Source organism: Fulmarus glacialis, unplaced genomic scaffold (assembly GCF_000690835.1).
Source record: "Fulmarus glacialis isolate BGI_N327 unplaced genomic scaffold, ASM69083v1 scaffold3107, whole genome shotgun sequence".
NCBI classification, from domain to species: Eukaryota; Metazoa; Chordata; class Aves; order Procellariiformes; family Procellariidae; genus Fulmarus; species Fulmarus glacialis.
Genome location: NW_009223642.1, coordinates 2400 through 23355, shown reverse-complemented (window position 1 = coordinate 23355; position 20956 = coordinate 2400). Strand labels below are relative to the sequence as shown.

General features: G+C 35.9%; 1 protein-coding gene across 1 annotated transcript in view; it reads left to right on the top strand.

Annotated features, from left to right (window-relative positions):
* LOC104079720 (E3 ubiquitin-protein ligase SH3RF1-like) overlaps window positions 1-20605 on the top strand; it is a gene marked incomplete at its 3' end in the record, with an annotated part of 60668 nt that extends 40063 nt beyond the window's left edge. The window contains exons 2-5 of the mRNA XM_009581852.1: window positions 10277-10552; window positions 11918-12013; window positions 19272-19574; window positions 20495-20605. Of these exons, the coding sequence (XP_009580147.1) occupies window positions 10277-10552; window positions 11918-12013; window positions 19272-19574; window positions 20495-20605 (786 nt within the window). The remainder of the gene's footprint in view (window positions 1-10276; window positions 10553-11917; window positions 12014-19271; window positions 19575-20494) is intronic.
* Between the last annotated feature and the right edge of the window lie 351 nt (window positions 20606-20956).

Sequence of the window (20956 nt, the reverse complement as noted above, 5' to 3'; positions counted from 1 at the left end):
GGAACGTGGAAGTGGGGATGGATGATGCCGGAGGAATGTAGAAACACTGAGCACGTAGGTACGGGATTAAGAAAGGCAAAGCTCAGGCAGAATGGAGGCCAGGGAGGTTATGGAGGCCAGTGGGAAGGGCTTGTAAAGGTACAGTGACAGCAGAGGGGAGCGTGGGGATGCAAGGTATGGCTAGGAAATGTCTATGTACCAATTCAGACCTGATAAACCCAAGACATGTGGATCGGTTTTGTTTTCTACACTAATACGTTTATGCTAAAATGTATTCATTTGAGCAAAACGTGAAGCATAGTACTCACTGTAGGCATTATGGGTTCAAGCCTGCTCTAGCAGTACTACACTGAGCAGAAGGCTCATTTGTGCCAGGTTGTTTGTCTACTTTTACAGTCTGGCTGAAATAACCAGGAGGTGCGAACTCCAGCTTGTCACTGCACAAGAGATAAATGTTAACGTAGTGTTCTTCTGGCTCACTCAGCTCTTTTGTTATAATAAAAAGCATACAGGAACATTTATCTTGCAAAAAAATGCATAATTTCAGCTAGGATTAGTTGCCTTTTCAAAAGGCTGACCAGCTGCTTCAAGTAGAGTACCATAAAAATGTTTTGGAAAAAAAATACATATTCCAGGAAGCTTTGAGGCATGAAAAACTTAAAGGATGAGTAAAAATAAATAGCAAATGGAGTTTGTTACTCTCTGCATGCAGCAGACGTATATTTGTGTTTGCTACAGTGACAGCTAAAATTAGCACCTTTTCTTTTCCGCAATAGGCAAGGGGCTGTTTGAAGTCAGGATATTAAAGGAATTACATTGATTCCAAAAGAATTTCAAGGGAGTGAGGGGGTTTCAGGAGGAGGAGGACACTGTACCGGTCCCACATCAAGCTTAGCGAAAAGTCCCTCCAGATCCTGGCAACAAGAGTTTGCAGGGAGTACCTGAGAAGGATGTGTGACGGTGATGTTCATCCAAAAGGTTGGACAAGCACCTGAACATTTACAAAATACTGGAAGTGACGAAAGTAAACCTAAAAACACTTTCTCAGCAGGTAGTGGAATGTCAGATGCTATCTCAGATTTTTAAAATCAAATTCAGGTAGGAGAGCTGTGTGTGGTTACTCGCTTTTTTAAATATCATTAACAGGGATTTTAATTTTAGACCTTGCACTGTTTTGGCGGGGAATACATTAACACTGGTTAATAATGGAAAGCAAAGCATGCTCAGATAAAAAGTCACGCCTGTCAGCCTTGATATGTTTTAATCAAAAAATGCAGCAACCTCTTCATTTGCAACTCTGTGTTTTCCCATTGCCCAATTTTTGGCAGCAAAGTATTTGAGAGATTAAAGGAACGTTTCTTCATGCTGATCTCACCAAGAGTAATCTTACCAAGTCACTCCCTTGTTCAGTCATTTGCTGGCTTTGCTCCTTCAGTATCATGTTCAAACTCCTCACCTTCAAAGCGCAGTAAGAGTTTGCTCTTGGCAATCTCATTTCTCATTTATTCTTTTCAATTTTTTCAATCTGTCTTCTCACCTGGAATTCCCTCTCCTTTTCTTGGTGCAACAAGTAAACATACTCATTTTCACATCACAGTGAGGGAAGCTTGTTTACGTTCATTTTCAAAACGTAAAAACCTTTAGAACAATACAGAGCATTACTCTTAAATTTTTACATTGTTGATAAACCCTCTGGAGCTTTTAATACTTGTGTTAAAACATCACCTCCCTGAAGTAGGGACAGGGCCTCCTGTGTTCCAGTGCTTCGTTGATAACCCAAATGTTCCAATCTTCTGCACTAAGTAGATTAACTTCTTTTTAAAGTGAGCAAACAGAATGTGTTTTGTAAAGTGATTTGTAAAGTGGTGTTACAATATGCAGATTTGTGAGAGATTTTTAAATGTGGTCAGTAAAATAGATCTACTTTTCCAATATTGATGGCTTATGTTTAATGCAAAAATAAAAGAGAAGATATGTATTCTGACTAGCCGTGTTAAGACTGGTAAACGACATAGATACTTTATTTGTTTCTTACCACTACTCCAGCATAGCACAACCTAAAGGTACCACATTAATAATGGAATCTTTTCTAGGTGTTAGCAATACCCTATGGGCTTATATAGGCTCCCTTTTATTTCTTTCTAATGCAGTGGGGTTTTGTGTTATTGTATTTTAAAAAAAAAAAAAAGAAGAGACTGTATTAAAAGAAGAAAGAAGTTTCTTAGCACTGCAAGATGGTTCCTTTCTCCGAGATTGTTGTTGACTGTGTCCCTATATCTTTGTTAACTACTACATATGCTGCAGAAATTCTCACCAGCTGTTATGTACAGAATGTCTGCCATACTGACTCTACAGATTACAGCAAGATGTTGTTTTGTGAATGTTTTGTTGAATTAATTTTTTTTTTTCTTTCGGGTGACTGATAAAAGTTGTTATAAGGTTAGATGGCGGCTCAGTTAGTAGGGCAGATTTAGAATAATAACAGTTGCAGTTACTGATGCTTTATTTGTTTGTGGAAGGGTATACGAAGGTCTGTGGCATCTCTAGCTGCCTCCCATTAAGCCAATGGGAAAGAAGAGTATTCTGAGTTTACGTGAAAATTTCTATTTAAACTGGACTTGGAGCTCAGAATGGCACACATCTTGCTTGGGAATTAATTATTTGGCTGTTTAAGCAATTGCATATATGGCTTTTGACAGGAAGAGTAAATTCCAGATAACTGTATTAGAAGGATAAGTATGAATTTAGGCAGTAGCAAAAGGATGCCAAAGATGTGTAACTTCCAGTTTATGTGGAAACTAAAATGAAGAGCGAAAAGGGAAGGCCACACAATAGCCAGGTATGAATGAATTTAGGGAAAGAATTTAACACTTGGATGAGGTCTGTATTTTGGTAGTTTTCGGAGCGGGTTTTTTTGCCTCTTCTGTAGTTACTGTTTTGTGATTTTATGTTCATATAACAAACAAGCAAAAAAAGCAAGTGATATTTAAGAACCTGTATTGGCACAAGAAAGTTGTCATAACAGATTTTGGAGGGGGAGCGAATAGTTATGAAAGGTTGGTATAACAGCTTGTAAGAGCAGATCTTTAAAGCAAATCATTGCTTTTGGAAAGAACCATTTTATATAAACATCTTAGCTCTACATAGTGCACATTTTAAAGTTTTGTTTAGATTCTTACAAGGATCTGGTTTTTTTTAAAGCAAAATAGTTTTGTAGTAAACAATTAATCAAAAGATTTTTAAAGACTCAGAATGAAATTGTTTGATAAGCATTGGCTTTCCTTTTCAAAATCAATGGGAATACAGACCCAAATTCTCTTCTGCATCTTGAAAGTTACCTTCTCAGTTTTTCCTGTGCAGAGCCATTTCCTCACGCTTCTTTTTTTTTGCCCTTGGAAAGAAGCAATCTTTAACCTGTCAAGTGGATATAGTTAAAATATTTGGGGACATGCAGGATATAATTATTTTCTCCTCTCCACTTTTTCCTATTTTTTTCTTACTTGTTTGGTTGTTTTGAGAGCTTAGTTTAGTGGAAAGTGTTCAAAATTTTCTTTACTTAACAAACCTCGGAAAAGTAAGTAGCTGAAAACTTTGCATTTCGGATAGACAAAGGAAAGAAGGCGTCATTCTGAAGACACCTTTTGATTTGGGAAAAAGTTTTCAAAAACACAGGTATTGCACAGAAGGGGACTGGGCTAAGTGCCTTTGGAAAGCTTTGTAAATGTCTCTTTCTAACCTTCCATATTATTAGTCTGATTGCTTAGGCCTTAAGGCAACGTTTTTAAATTCCTTTCATTCTCCTGTATTCCAGCTTTTAATTTCAAAACATCTTTGTGGGAGAGGGTTGTTCATACTTATATTAAACAAGCTTATGTTTATTTCTTGACATCAGACAAGAAAAAATGCCAAAATGTTTTCTTCTAAAAGCTGTTAAGACAGAGGAAGCAAAAAGGACTTTCATAAACTGGCTACTTTAAGTAGATCATTGATAGTTACCCCAAAAGAACACATAAAAATTGTTTACATGAGAAGAGGAGCTACCCTTCTATTACAAAATAGAGGGTTTCTCTGAGCCTGTGCTGTGAAGTTCTTCTGCAAGTTACCAAGAGTAAAGTTAACTGATAAAGTCCTCAGTAGAGTCAGGCAAAGGGCTCTAGGAGTGCTTGGTATTTCAACCTGCGTTAGATGGCTGAAACCTGGAAATTAAAAAAAAAATATTCTGGTATGTCACACACTATCACATCTAGAGCTAGTGCTGGTGTTAGTTATCATGTATAAGCACTAGAGAAAATTTACCATATTCTGTAATAGTTAGCTACTAGCAGAGAAGCTTTGCAGGTCTACTAAATAAATTTTAACTTTATGGTCGAGTTAAATAATTGTAAAAATATCATCCCATTTCTTCATTTATCAAGAACCTAAAATTTTTACTGATTGCAGTTGTTCAGCCTTTCCAAAAATATAACAAATATGTTGGCTTGATTGTGGTTTTTTCCTGCATCCTATTTTTTTCCTAAAGTAATCTTTCTTCAAAGTGATTATTGTTATGTAGGTCATGGTTAAGTTACACATAGATGGGTTTCAAACCTGGTCTTTTTAATCAGGGTAGCCTGGCTAGCTAGTTTCCTCTCAATGCACAACTTCTACTTTTATTAAAATCAAAAACTGTACCAAGCTGCGACTAACCATATTTGAATATGGCATTTCAAAACAACTACAAATTTTTTACTGTTTTAAGTCAAATGTTTGGTTATTTATTTTATGTGTACTGAGAAAAATGAGATTTAGTACAACCGTATCATTAGAAACTAGTAGAAATGAATATACTTATCGACATTAACATTGCTCAGTTCCTTAATCTAGTGAACTGTCATATAAAAAATACTGTTTCACTGTATTCAGTAGAGGAATAGTAATCATATCAGATGATACCAAAGGTTTGTTTTTATGGTTATTACAGCATGATACAGCCTCCTGACTTAAAAATATCTTACATTTTTATCATTCGGATAGCAGGAACCTCAGAGGCACTTTAACTAGAAATAATTTCGTTTGCGCTGATGACCTCTGCAGTCTTCCAAGATAGTTCTGATGGTAGAAGTATGTAAAATTGATTCCACTAACAATTTAGTGTCAGGTACAGATTAATGGTGCTTGAGTTAGCCATTCTTTGAGCAAATCTGACCTCGTTTATATTGATGCTTAGATGAGAAAAATAAATGCGGGGAGCCAGCTTTTAATATTCTTCTTGGATTATGGAGACACTTTGTGTTCCGGAACTCGAAAAAAAATGGGGAGGCTTAGTTTCAAATGTTATCGCCTCAAGGTTGGTGTGTTCTGCAAAACTGAGTATTTAATTTGTTCAGGTGAAAGCAGTATACCTATAGCTTAACACAGGGAGCATGTTTCCTTCCTTTAAAAGGAAATCCTACTGAAGGAAACATATCTTTTAATATAAGCAGTTTAAGAAGGTCTTCAGTGAAGTATTCTTATAAGCTCTGTGTCTCAATATACGTGAAAATTTAAATGCAGGTACAGAAAGAACAAAGGAGGCTGAAACAAAGAAAATGGAACTAGGCAGATCAGATGGCTTTAAATTAACACTTGAAAACAGGTATTGGAGCCAGCAAGATGAAGAGAGACATGGAAAAACTATAGGTGCAAAATGGGATGTTCTTGCATGTAGGACTGGACAGCTTGGTAAAGGCCAAAGAAGGCAAGAAAGCAAAAATACACATTAAAAAAAAAAATTAAAAAGATGCACTTGAAAGATTTGAGTCAAGAAGGCAACAATATGAAAGAGAATAGACTAGAAGATTAAAAGAAGCAATATTGTCATTCAAAAGGTTTGAATGACTAGGAGTCTGAAGAGGAAATCTCAGGTATACCTGTACCTACTGGAGAATGTACACATAAAGAACCCACTGACCCAAATCTGCCTTGCAAACAAGTTGGCTGCAGCATATTAACAAGCTCCTTTTCTTATGTAAAGGCAACTTTTATTGGCAACCAAGTATGTCTTACAATACTGCTTCTTTGGGGGAACAAAAGTTAGACTGATAAAAGCACCTCTGTAGCACTAGACTTAAAATTGCTGTGTAATTGGAGATTTTTCGTAATAGTTTCTCATCTTGTCCTGGTTATTAATGTGACTGTTGGTTTGACTTAGGAACTGCATGGAAAGAAAGGAAAAGATAGGTGAAGAAAAATCGTTTTTCTGTCTTTACTTGTAAGAAAATTGCAAATAACTGATGATTATTAAAGATCCTCTTATAACATGGGTCAAAATGATAGTAACTTCCAGTTTTTAAATTTTCTGTAAAGAAAGGCAAAAGTTATTTAGGAAAGCTAGGCATAAAAACTGCTGTCGAGGTGTCCAAGCAGGCCAGCTTTTTTGGAGGCTGATAGCGCTTTGGTTGTGCATGTAGACAGTTTCAGAAATCTTTGTTGTCTGTGCTACCACTAACATAAACAGTACTTCTGTAAGAAGAAGACTTCGTGGCCTCTCGAAGGCACTCAGTGACTGAGAACCTCAAACAGGTGAAAATGGCATAGATATTCTGGGTAAATTCACCTGGTTCACAGGGAAGCCCAGGCCACATCCCAGTCTCGCAGCCGGAGAACAGGGAATGCCTTGCTTGGAAAAAGGACAACCAGCAGCACCGCAGCCGGGGAGTCTGGGAAGGAAACAGAGATGCAGATGACCCAGTATTTGGTCCATTCGTTTCCTTGAGAGGGGATTTACTGTTTTACTATTTTAGCTTATGCTGGTTCTCCAAATGCAGCAAGTTATACAATGAACACTGTTTTATGCCAGTGTAAGCATATTTACATTTGGGCTTCTGCCACAGAAACTCCTTTTTAAAAGGAAATCAGATCTCGTGTTTCTGTGCAGGCATAAGTTTCTCTTGGCTTAAGCTCATGAAAAATACATACAGTTGCATATTGTCCACTAAAAAAATAAGAGTAAAGTTCGAAATAAGGTGACTGAAGACAAAGCGTAAATCCGAAGAGGAAAATTGTAAGCGAATTCTGTAGGTTTTTAAGACAAAATATCTGGGTTAGAAGAAGAAATCTGAGGGGCCCGATCCTCATATATATGAATGCATATGCATTTTTTCATATTCTTGTTAAGCTGTTTGTTTTGATGTCATCATATATTATTAATTTTATTTTCTTTAAAGGAATCTGACATGTGAAATGTATGTATATCCATACATAAATTAGCCTTAGCTAAAAATGAATTTAAACAGTTTGTATATTAGCAGTAGCATTAGAAGTTCAAATATTTTTGCATAGGATTTTGCATAAGGACTGAGGGAATAATTCTAAGAAACCTATTTTGTGTGGAGTCTTTCTGAATTTTATATTTTAATTTCCTAAAATGGTTTTTGTCTGGGTTTTTTTTTGTTGCTTTCTCAAAGAGCTGGCAGCTGTAAACCTAAGGGTAGGCTGCAAAGTTTTTCTTCCAAAGCCTTCCTTTCATGTTTAGCCAAGTGAGAGACACGGAGTGAAATGTAAACTCCGTCTCAGCGTATCCGCATGGCCTTCTCTCCTGGTGAACAGCCGGAGGGGCAGAAGGGGGCTGAAGCTGCCCAGGGCTGCTAACCACAAGGCCCCGAAGGCACCAGCCATGAGCCGCGGCTCCCAGGTTGCTTGGAGGAGGAGGAACGTGCAGATGGTGCTTGAGGGCCCTTGATACCGTACCCCTGAGGACAGCGCTCCCCATCGCACCCGCTCCTTTTCACTTCATCCTCCCCCGGGACAGAAGGAGAAGGCATTCGCTTTACTTCTCTTGCGAGTCGTTTAACCGTTTCTCTTTCATCCCTGGCAGTCTGACTGAGAGCGAAGTGTGTGATTCGTTGAACTTTGTTCTGTTTGAAATTACGGACTGGAACCGTTTTTATTTAACATGGGGAACAAGTTTTGCAGAAACTCAACCTATATGCTGGGAAAGGAGCTTCCTATAAAATATAAACAGGTGTTTGTACATTTGAGCGAAGGTTTGTTCCTGGGAGGCTTTGTGCTAAACTGCATAAATGCAATATCGAGTTCTAACAATTAAATGATGACTAACTGATGAGTTTGATCACTTTGACATGATATTTTTTCCCAACTGTATTTTATACACACAGCTAATATTAAAGTTCTTTCTCAGTACGGGGACATAGAAAGCTTTCTCCCCGGACAACAGGGTGATTCCTGGGAGAACTCCAGCTATTCCCTCCAGTGCAAGAGAGACGCGTATGTCTTGTAGTAGCCATAATTGCTTGGGGCCCTTTTTCTACAAGTAATTCCTTGGCTCGTAATCACTGAAGGGCTGTAATTTTTTTGATTTGTTTGTTTGTTATTGGGATGGAAATGGATAGCAAGCAGTGTCTCCTCTCTTGTGTAGAGGTGTGTTTCTTCTGGCTTCCAACCTGCCCTCTCCCCCCCAGTTCTCTCTCTGCAGTTGTCCCTACTGCATCTACACTGACTGCTTCCTTCATTCTGTCTGTTTACTCTGCAGAGAGCATGTAGGACTAAAAAATACATACATACAGTATTTTTTAATTCTTCTGTTGTGGCCATGAATTTCACCCTCAATCAGTTGGGGCCCACAAATTCTCTAGTTGATGTCTTAGTCTTTTTCCCTATCTAGGTTTATACAGAGTATGCCAGTGGTGTTTACATTCTGCACTGATGCAGTTAAGTGTGATCATAAAGAAAAATATTGTTTGCTTCAGTCTGAAGATCACCAGTTTTTGTGAACAATTGCATGGATCCTGCTAATAAAATAGTTCTAGTACCCATCCCAGATGCAGTAGAAGGAACTGTGATTTTCCTGTATTCATAAGTAAATCATACTCATCTGTACGTATGTATATACATACAGTTTTCCTTTGACTGTTTGGTATAGAAAGAAAATTATTAAATAAGCTAATCTTTAAGATATTATTTATCCATTCATTAAATTATTAATTTGTTTATAAAATCATACACAAAAATTAAAGATTTCCAAACAAATTGGATTGTATTGAAAGACAAAATTTTAAATGTTAAATGGAAATGAATTATCAAGCACTCTGCCTTCTGACCAATGAGACAGACTCGAAGTGGTAGTTCCTTCTGAGAATTTCCTTGCATTGTGTGTGTACCTCTTGAGATATTGCAAGAGCAACTCCAATTTACAATCTGAGCTGGAGAAGACTTGAGAGGAGAGACATACCATGGGATAGATGTGGCAACTAATATCACCAACATTGAATTTCATTTAAATTTGCCTATTCCGTAAGGGATAGCATTAAAGATGTGAAATACTGTGCTGTAGTTGCTATGCTGTCTTTGCTATGAAAAGACTATCTTAGTAATGCAGGTTACTGCTGTTTGCATCATTGAGGGGGCTCCCCTGTAGGTATTTAAAGTTGGAGAGAAAAGAGAGTTTTGAAGGCAGTTTTATGGCTCACTCTTGCAAATGTGGAGGCACAGACGGGGCAAGTAAAAAATAATACCTGCAGCGTATATAAGGGAGGATGACACAGTATTATATTGTAATCCTTCTGACGTGCATTCAAGAGCAGCACCAATGACCTGTAGTTTTCAGATATTATGGAGGAATCAAGTGAAGAAAACCCAAGGGTACGCACCTTCAACAGATTTTTTTCCAGTAATTCTTTTTAGCTGTGTTTTTAAATAAATAATTAAATTAAAAAGGTTGTTCCAGGATGAAATATCTCACCTCTAATAAAGTGAGATTTGTTTTTGAAGCTGAAAAACACCTCCCTTATGTCCTCATCCTTAGCATTCTGTGCCCATGAAATAAATAGGGTGAGGAAAATAATAAGAAAGTCAGGCAGAAAACATGCCTTAAAGGTCTTATAGCAAATTTGTTGTTCTAGTGCTGTATTTTCTTGCAGCATTTTTCTGTCAGATCTCTCAAGTGGTCAGGATACTTTGCAGTTTGTTTGTTTGGGTTTTTTTAATGTTTAAGCTTAGTGAATTAGTACATGAGGGTTAAAGTATTATGGTTTTTTGCCTCTCTTGTGTCTAGCAATGTTGTAGCATTACTGAAAATCATAATGAAATTTAGGGGGATATTAAGACTGTATAGAACTGAAGCTCTTCCTACACATTTGGGTAAAATCAGTAGAATCACTGCCATAAAATAATTATATTGTGTATAATTTTACTTTGCAATTTTATAGAGTTTCATTCATAGTCTCCCAAAGAATGTAATGTAAATTCTATTTGGTTATACTCATCTAATTCTAGTGATTTTTTTCTTCTTCTTCTTTAGGGTGTACCTCAGTTACCATGTGCCAAAGCATTGTATAACTACGAGGGGAAAGAACCTGGAGATCTTAAATTCAGTAAAGGAGACATCATCATTTTGCGTCGACAGGTGGATGAAAATTGGTATCATGGAGAAGTCAATGGCATCCATGGCTTTTTTCCTACCAATTTTGTTCAGATTATTAAACCTTTACCTCAACCTCCGCCTCAGTGCAAAGCACTTTATGACTTTGAAGTAAAAGACAAGGAAGCAGATAAAGACTGTTTACCATTTGCAAAGGTAAAAACAGAATAAAATTATTATTTCTTTTAATAATTTCATACACTTGGATAAGAAATAATTAGACTGTCTGCATTTTTTTAATGGAACTGCACAAATATGGAAAGGGCAAGTAATTCTGCAGGTATTTCTCCTATGTTGATTAGTTTTGCCTTCTCTTCCTAAATTACATATAATTTCTCTGAGGTTTGATTTTTGAGAATGCAATTTTTCATAATTGCAGTAGTAATGCTCTTAATTTATGAGACATAACCTATGTTATGAATTAAAAGTGTTCCATCTTCTAAAGAAACACTCATTTTAAATTGTTGAAGTTGGTACTATTTTCAGCTTTGCATTTAGTAAGCAACATTTTTAGGATCTAGATACGAGACACAAAGTGCTACTAAACTTTGTCATTCTGAAATATTGCTAATTGCCTTTTGGAAAATATGATGTTTCTTCTTATATTGTTTCTATTGTAATTAATTTTCTGTCTTGCAAGGCACATAATGATAAAGAGTTTTAACATGAATCAGAGCTGTTCCTTTTTTTTCAGTTTCTGATTCTTTAGTTTACCAGATTGCACAAAAATGTTGCAACATCAAATGTGAGCTAATCGCTTTTCTACCCTTGCCTATTAAAAATGAAAAGGATGGCTAAAATTCTAAAAAGGAAAGATACTAACATGTGGACAGACAATGCTTATTACAACACAGAACAGCAATACTGTTGAGAATGATTGGCATTAGCTTGCATATTTTGATTAACTTGTTGGCAAACTGTTTTTTGTTTTTTTTTTTAATCTGCAGTCTCACTTGAGTAAGCATATATGTTTCCAAATATTTTAACTTGCATATGAAACAACTATGTATCTCAGTATAAGCGAGAGCAATGTTTAATGTGCACGTAAATCCTTTTTTTATGTAACATTCTCAAAACCATATCTAATCCAAACGCTCCATGTAGATGTGAAAGAAATCATATCACTTACCAGTGTTCTTAAGTAGAAAAGCAAGATCTAGGGAAGATTAGGTAATGAGTCAGTTGAGAAGGACGAAGATTGAGGTTCTGTTGATTAATGCCAAGGACTTAAAGGGGGGCTGATGAATACCATGGACTGAACACGGCAGGAAGTCTGGCACTAAGGACAAATCTCAGTTGGCTGAGATTAGCTGTGGACAGTTAGCTGAACTCTGACAAAATAGGAAAAGGAACTGCTGGAACAGACTTCAACCCCAAAAGCGGCATGTTCCTGTTTCGGAAGGCCTTCTCTGCGGTTGTTGTCCATGTACCGCCTTCTCTGATTACCCATGCGTTATGGAGGGAAATTAAATTAGAAGTTTAATTAGAGCTGGGAGACATAATCACTGCATGTTCACACAGGATGATGTTCTGACTGTAATTCGCCGCGTGGATGAAAACTGGGCAGAAGGAATGCTGGCTGACAAGATAGGAATATTTCCAATTTCATATGTTGAGGTGAGTAAAGTTGGGCCCTCAGTAAGGTTGTGCCCACTGTGCATTTCGTTTTCTAAAAGGAAAAATAGTCAGTACCGGTGATGATTCTAAAATAACCTGAGATGTAAATAGTCTCAGACCTAAAATAATCTAAGATCTGTGTGCTTAGTTTGAGAAAGTTAATTCCCTCAGCAGTTGAACCAGTGATTTTTACTTAGCTATTTGATACCTGTTTTCATTGAATGGAATTGGAGTGAAAGTACTTGGAGGCAGTCACTGTGTTTTCTTGTTAATACTGAAGTCATGCAGTCAACCACAAACCACACTTAACCGTAAAATGAAAGCAATCAGCAAGTCGGAGAAATAGTAAGCTTTGCGCTGTCCCTAATACCTGCCTCTCAAAACCAAATTGCACAACTAGAAAGTCAGAGAATATAGGCTGTTGTTAAGCAGGTAAAGCATTGACTTTTACATCCAAAAGACCCTTGTATAAAATCTTCTGTATCTTCCTGCATTTCTCATATGTGATATGACATTTTACAATGAGGGGTAGCAGTTGAGAAAGTTTCCCCAACCTTTTAACAATTGAAAGCTACATCTTCTATCTAGAAGGACATATGTGATTAAGAACAGTGTGTACAGCTGCAACAATGATTATTAAAATTTGCATTACAGAAAGATACAGAGGTTTGGAATAGTGTCTGTCTTTTTCTGATAGGTATGCTATGGATACTTGGTAAGATACACTTCTCCCACTGAAGAGATTTTATTTAAATAAGTGAGGCAGATCGATGAAAGCAAAAAGTATTTTCATATTACCTGTGGGATGAGAAATATGTACCTCAGGTCACAGAAGAAATGTATAACCATACTCAGAATCAATTCAGGTTTTATTAATGCAATTTCTGAATGCCCTGATGTGATGGGAAATTTTTAAAAAATGATTGTGTTCAACCAACATAGAATTTTTTTTTTTTTAAAAGGAAAAACCTGTATATTCATTTTTATAGGTTGATGTAAGGATCAAGTTGATGTAAGGATCTGTATATCTGGGGATAGAAATTTTCACATGACTGAAAAAACCAACAACAAAACCAAAAGGGTTTCAACCTGCTTTGTGCAATTCTGGCTTCAGTTTAAGAAGTTTTTAAAAGCCAGTTTAAGAAGTTCTTGCCCCTGGCTCTTCCTAGCTCCTTGCAGTTAACTGCCCCTTCAGTTCAGCCGGTAAAGGTTTTTGTGGTGCTTTTTAAAACTAAATCACTTAGCCGAGTTAGAAAAAGCCCTTTCCTAGGGCTGCCACTTGGGATAACTATTTAGCTAACAAGTCTGTTTCCATCTCTACAAAAGTTTGCAAAATGGAGATATACGCCTGAAAAAAATTATGTAAAAGTGATAGTCGGTCACAAAATGTACTTCGCTGTTGGCGTTTTCAGACAAATTCCATCAACTAAGAAAATGTATCTTCAATTAACCCTTTTAGAACAGCCACAAGCACTTATGTACACACTCGCAAATCCCCACTAAAATGATATGGGAAATCTAGAATGATAAATAATATCCAAAGAGATACTTCAGATCAGACAGGTGTTTTTTTTTTTTTATTACATACTAAACCGTAACACATGCTGTGGTGAAAAGCAGTGAGAGATGCAGAAAACTGTCAATTTGAATTTTGAAATACCTGTTTTCTGAGATTATATAACTATTGTTCTGGAAAACATGCAGACAGTTGATAACAAATATAACAAGTATATCAAACCATTGTTACGTATGGTGTTATTAAAGACACCGAAGATGAGAAGTAATTAATATTTTTTAGGTATTTTTTTATATGGCATTTTTAGTTATATTTCCCAATCCTGTAATTATTGCCTATTTTTGTCATAATGACAGACATATCTTTGCCTTGTGTATGTCAGTCCACAGCCTCTTTTTTTTTTCTTTTAAAAATGTGAATTAGTAGCTGCATTTACTGGAGATATTCTGAAGTCGTTAACTTTAAAATGAGTGTAGTCTGCGATGTTTATTTTGTGTAGGTCTGATACTTGCGATGTTTCTTGTACGACGAGGTCACAGCATAAACCTTACGTATGTTGAAGTCCATGAAAAACTCTGATTATATTTGAGGACAACTTTTTAACTGGAGGAACATTTTATGATTCAATGATTGCTAATCTGCTCTATTCTTTTATATCGCTTTCACTTACTGAATTTGTGGTAATAATAAAAGCTAAGACTGAAAACATTTTGAGAGGAATTTTAATAGTGATTCCGTTAAAAGTATAGTTTGTTAACTGAGTCACAAAACATTACGTCTTTATCTGTAAACACATAGCACTGTGAAAAAATTACTTCTATCTGCAAATGAAAAATAAATAATGCAAAACATAGCAAAAAATGAAATTCTACTTTCTAAGAAGTGCTAAAACCAAACAAACGCTCTTACTAGAGTAAGATCTGATTAGCATATCTAAATTACTAGACTTTTGACTGATTGAATTTCAACATGCTTGCATTAAAAGCAGGTCAACCAGGTTCTTGCACAGTGACGAATTAAAATGCAGTGAGTCTAGAAACTCATATGATTAAGTTCATAACACTTATGTTTATCTCTGTTCCAAAAAGAAAGATTAATCAGAACTAAACAGATAGTATTAGGATTTTTCTATGTGGAGTACATTTCTGGGTACAATATACATTTCTTAGAAAGACCTAAAATTTGACAATTTTTGGTGGTTTAGCACTTAGTAAACACACTCCACATCTAAAAAGTATTTAAATTTTTACAAGTTATTCAGCACTTATACAGAACAACTAGAAAAATACAAACGCCCAGAGTAGAAAAAGAAAAATCAGGGAAAAGGAATCACTTTTCAATCAAAATGTCAGTAGAAAATAATGACAGCTTTTGTTTTCCCAAGTTAACGTGAACAACTGGGAAACACCTTTGTACTAATCCAGCTCCTCTAGCTTATAAACAATCTTATAGAAATGTAAGGGGAAAAAAACCCCAAACGATCTAAAAATTCACTGTAGTAGAATTTTAAGTTCATTGGCATTTTATACTACTGCATCCATCAGTTAACATGACATTTTAATCAATGAGAACATATGATTTTATGTACCTAGTGTGTGAGGTTGGGGGTTTTTATTAGCCTCTCCTTCTGTACCAAACAGGAGTGTTTCAAAACATATTTATCCAGTTTTAGATTGGATTTTAGGCTGGATTTCTAGCATGGTCTTTTTAAGGTTGTACTTAATAGGCTAAACTTTGTCTATCACTGTTAAATGATGTGGTCTGATTTAAAGTGCTTAGAAAAAAAAAAATCAGACTTTTGTAACAATACTAACTCAGAAGAATAAGAGAAAACCTTTTATGGGAACTTTCCTCTAGTTTTTGACTGTTTTGCCTGCCTGGACCTTAAAACAGAAAATTTATGTAAAAAGTGAATGTTGTATATTATGCCTGAAAACAGAGATTGTTAATTTTGAGTAGAAAATTATGGTCTAATCCCCAGTATATTTGAATGTGATAATCTCAATGTTATCATTCCAATGACAATTTCTGAGCATCATAGTTTTGATTAACTTCCCTAACAAAAACTGCAATGCAGAACTATTTCATTTGTTTAAAAAATTAATATAAACGCATTTTTGCTCATGATTGTGATCTGTTCAACGTTTGCGAAATTATTCTTCCGCTCGTTTGGACAAAATACATTTGTTGTGAAACTTTAACTGCAAATCTGAATTTAGGTTTCTAAGCTATTGCCTATCCTCCAGGATGATGCTTAGCAAAAAATAATAACGTCAAATAAGGACAATGTTTACCATGTGGAAAAATAACTCCTTGACGTATGGTGATGTAGTAAAATTGCATAAATAAAAATTTTGGATGAACATGAATAGAAAAATCATTTGAGGGAGAAGGTGGTGTTTTCACTTAATTTCAGAAAATGATGCTATTTAAATTCTAACTATCTATGTGTGAGTGAAGAACACCTGAATTCATTTGTAAAGTAAGTATAGTAAAGCACAACTCTAAGAGGCCTTGAAATAGGTGTTGCATGGTAGTCTACTTGATAATTTCTCCAGATGGCGGCAAGCAGGCAGAAACCTGTCCGGTAGCCTTGACCCCTACTGCAGCACTGAGATGCGGCTCAGCCGGCTGCCTCTGTCTTGCCCCGTTTGGAAAGTTGTTCTGTTTCCTGGGTTTTGGTGGGAAGGGGAATTGGATTTCAGGCTACCTGTTACAGCAAAGATTTTGTTGAATGGAAAAAACAAATAAGTGTGAACGTAAAAGTTAAGTAAAGAAGCTTCAGTTCAAATACATCTGTTCGGGAAAACAACTGATGTAGAAAATGTGGGAATAGATACAGAGGTATTTGTTGCAGAAAGGAATGCTGTATTGAAACACTTTATAGCATGAGTGGGATGCATTCCCATGGTGACCTTCAATGGTTGCTAGCCGTTTCATTAGAGAATGCATGCAAGTTCTTCATTTCTCTTCTCAAGGAAGAAGTAAACTGCACTCTGCAAAGTATTTTGCCACTATTACTGTCCTCAGGTTGCTTCTAAGAAAAGGCCAGTAATCAGTTCACTTCCATGTTAAGGTTCGTGCTATGTCCTGTGCTTTTTTCTCTACATAAGAAAGCTCAGTACGTTGCTTATATTTGAATCAGTCTTGAATCAATCCCATGGGCGAGCCTTAACTTTTCTCTAATAGGTTGTTCACTGTATAGAAGTAATCAGATTCTGCAGGCATTAATAGCTTCAGGAGGTAAACAAACATACTTAGGTGTAACAGGTACCTCAGGGTACTTTTAGCAGGGTGGCTTTTGGTTTTGTTTTTTACTCCTGGATGATCCCTTAACTATTCTTATTAGGTAGTTCTTGTTTTAGAAATGAGTACTGCTTTTCTTTCTCTGATCTGTGTGCTTTGTGAACAGGCTCTTTGCTAAATAAGGGAGTAGATTAGGTAAGAATAGAAGTGGTTGCAGCCATTGTATAAGACAATATGGAATACACAGATTCTCAGGAAGAGTATGAAGAATTTCAATCTGAGTTGGAAAAAATAAAACGTGCAAAATACATAAAATGATTAGTCTTTGAAAAGCCTGCGTGTTCTTCCATGATGAAGGATAGGACCCTGACAAGATGAGTAGCAGAGTAGGCTTTCTTTGGTTTATTTTCTACTTGTTTCGTATCCTTAGCCTCATATTAGTGTTCTGTGATAAAATAATGTTGTTTTCACCGGTCTGTTAAAAGTATGTTCGCTCAAAATTTAAAATTTAATAAATAAATAAAAAAATCCAAATAATGGGCTTGCAAGTTAATTGGAGAAAGCTGTATGGTTATGTCTTCTGTACTACTCAAGTCGTACAAAACTATTTTGTCCGTATGATCCATGTCCAGTATTAGCAGGAAGGAAAATCTAACGTCCACCTTTTTCTTAGGAATGTTTACTACTGTGACCTTGTCTTCTCCTATCCTTCCTGTTCTCTTCAGCTGCCTTCTAAAGGACCAACAATAAGAACATTTAGGAAAAAATTCTACATTCTCATCTTCGTATCCTTTTTCAAATCCCCCATTATGCCCCTCTTCCACTGCAGTATGTTCTAGGTAGTTCTTCCTCTTCAGGCATTTCATAATTTTAATTTTCCTGCTGTTACATCCTAGCAGGTTTTTATGTCAATTCCTCATTGTTCCAGTAGTTCTAGTTTTGAACTTTGTTTGTCTGTTTCTTCTGTATATGCATGGAATTTCCTTCCAGATCTCATCTTTCAAGTACCACTTGAAAACCTTTTCTGTATTAAAAAAATACATATTTTTTATTCTTTTGTACCACTTTATATATATAGCTACTTGTCCTCAGAGATACGGAAGTGTTCAGGGTATAAACTGTTATCATTTGTGGGAGCTGCATTTAAATTGGTGTTGATGCTATCAGATTAATGATGTGTTATTCGTCTAGTAAAGTTTTGATGGGGTAAAATACTGCTTTAAAACTCTTCATGAGCATAGTAGGTATCTTAATTCTTGTGGAAAAATGGGTAAAATAAATAGAAGAAATAATATGCTGAAGAACAGAAATAGTATTTCCGCAGTAAGTATTATTCTTTCATCCTGATGTTCTTCAGAAAAGATTTTTCCCCTCTTCGTAATTGGTTACACTTATCCAAGTAACAGTATTCATATTTAGTGGTACATATTAACATTAGTTAACTTGTTCAGAAAACTGGTGCTGGTGTTATTTCAGCTCATGAATAAATGAGAGTTCTGACATTATTATTTCCAATAGCTCTAAAATATAAATAAGATTTTCTGGAAATAAAGGGTTTGTGAAAAATGTAGGGTTTTTTGTTTGTTTGTTTGTTTTCCCCTCTCTTACATAGCTTGCATTTCATTGTAAGAAGAAAATGTGTGGGATTCCATATTTCTTCATTGGAAAGGAAGGATTTTTTTGCATTTAATATAATATTGTTGTAACAAATTAACAAATAGAAAATGTCATTGTGAACAAAAATTCATTAGCTAAGCTTAAAAAAAGAAAAATCCATTTGCAAGTTCTTAGGCACAGAGATGCTGTCTCTGCATTAGAAAATTCAGAAGGTGAAAGATATTTCCACAGAATTGCCAATACGTTTCTTTTCTCCTTATACTGTCTTATGCTTGAATAGCTACTTGTCATCAGGCTGATCTAGCTGGATCTTTAGTCTGTCCTGCTATGTTCTTAAATCTGCATTTAGGAAGCCTGTTTTTTACTACTGGTAGTGTTAAAGATATGTGCATAAATAACAAGGGATACTACGAGGAATGTCTTCAAGAGCCCACATGCGAAAGTGTGGGCTTATGTTGTACTTACGAACAGAACAAAAAAGGCATAAAATGAAATGAACATTCAAGAAATTTCGCAATACAGATTTTTATATTATAAGGTCAAAGGGGACCACTGTGATTTAGTCTGACTTCTAGATAACACAGGCAGTGGATATTGCTGAATTAATCCATGGCTGGACTAGAGCATAATGTCCTTTCTTGATTGAAATCTTACCTCGGATGGGTAGTCCACACCAGCCCAACAGTAAGTGTGTTGAGTTTGTAGTGAAAATCTTGTCACTCTGTAATGACTAATTTGTAGAGTAGGTCAGTATGTCACAGTTCTAAGTTGCATGGTTTAAATTCTGTGATATTATGAATAAAAGGAAGGCTTTTTTTTTCTTATATTCAGGTGATTTTTATAAATAAAAAAATACTAATGTGTGACTATCTTTTGTAGTTTAATACAGCAGCCAAACAGCTGATAGAATTGGATAAGCCCTCAGGTTCTGCTGTTGACTCTGGAGAAGGTACCTCTGGGGCAGCCCACAACAATTCAACCCAAAAGCACACCGATACTAAGAAAAACACCAAAAAACGGCACTCTTTTACCTCCCTCACTATGTCCAACAAGTCTTCACAGTCTTCTCAGAATCGCCACTCAATGGAAATTAGTCCTCCTGTCCTCATCAGCTCCAGCAACCCAACCGCAGCAGCCCGCATAAGTGAGCTGACGGGACTTTCCTGTAGCGCCCCTTCTCAGGTAATTTACATGAAATCAAATATAAATCATGTGTGTATTTTTTTTTAAATAACTATAGAGGCTTCTGATCTTGTCAGATTATTACTTCAAATTATTAATTATATGTAATTAACATTAAAGTACACTTTCACGAAGTTTATCTTCCAACATGAGAGCATTTAAGGAAAACATTTTACAACACTTCTTATACAATGATAGCAAATATTTTTGGTCTTGTAAGCTAATTTTTTTCATAGTTGTTAATTTCTTAAGTGCCACAAAGATTTTTATTAAACTGTGGAAACTAGAAACTGGAGTGATTTAATTTCTTGGGTTTTTTCTAAATTGAATATAATATTGGATATTAATAAAGCGCATGCAAGTAAAAGGTAAATTCAACTTGAAAATTACGTGAATTCCAGGAATGTACCATATTAATCTGATTGTGATAAGTAGAAATATTTATCTGGCTTTATTTATTTGTAATCTCCTGTTTCGTCAAAGCTTTTAGTTACAAGCTCCACTAGTTTGTGAACAATTGTCTGTTTCACATAGAGATCACATTTTGGGAGAAGAGATAGCAATGGAGACTAATAAGTGTTGGTGTCATTTTACATGAGCTAGTAAATATGTTTTATTTGCATGTCTTTGGGATCTGACAGCCTTTTATGGAAAAAAAGAAAACTGACATTGGTAGAAGTGTATTTCACATTGCTAGTTCAATATATCTCCAAAGTTTCTGAAATGTCAGGGGGAAAAAAAAGAGTGAGCAGTGTGATCCAATACTGTTTGTATGAGTATTTAACAAAAAATTAGTTCTAGTCTAAAGTTACAGATAGTAGAGTACTGATGATTTTGACCATGAAGCTTACAGCTGTGTCAAAACCAGCTCTTATTAAACTACTCAGAACTGACTCTGCTGGGTTTTTTTTCTTTGACAGGTTCATATCGGTACTACGGGGCTAATTGTGACTCCTCCCCCTAGCAGCCCAGTCACAACAGGGCCTTCATTTACCTTCCCATCAGAAGTTACCTACCAAGCTGCTCTTGGTGTAAGTACTGCGTAAGAAAACTCAGCCCTCCCATTTATTTTTGGTCTGTAGTGTCTTTTTTTTTTTTTCTCAAGTTCTGATACACTGATTTGAAATGATGATTTTATGATGATTGTCTATGTGGTAGACAATGGAATAAATTGAACTACAGCAAAATCATTATTGATACACTAGTGTTTGCATCCTGTCATGCATATCCATTTCTCCAGCTTTCCTCTGTCATTTCTTTGTAGTAAACACAAGAAGCACACTTCCTTCTAGAACAGTGTTTCTTTTCAGCATGAGTAGGTAAGAGATTATGCTGGGGGGGGAGGTTAGGGGAAAGAAGCAAGATCTTACAAAAAAACCATC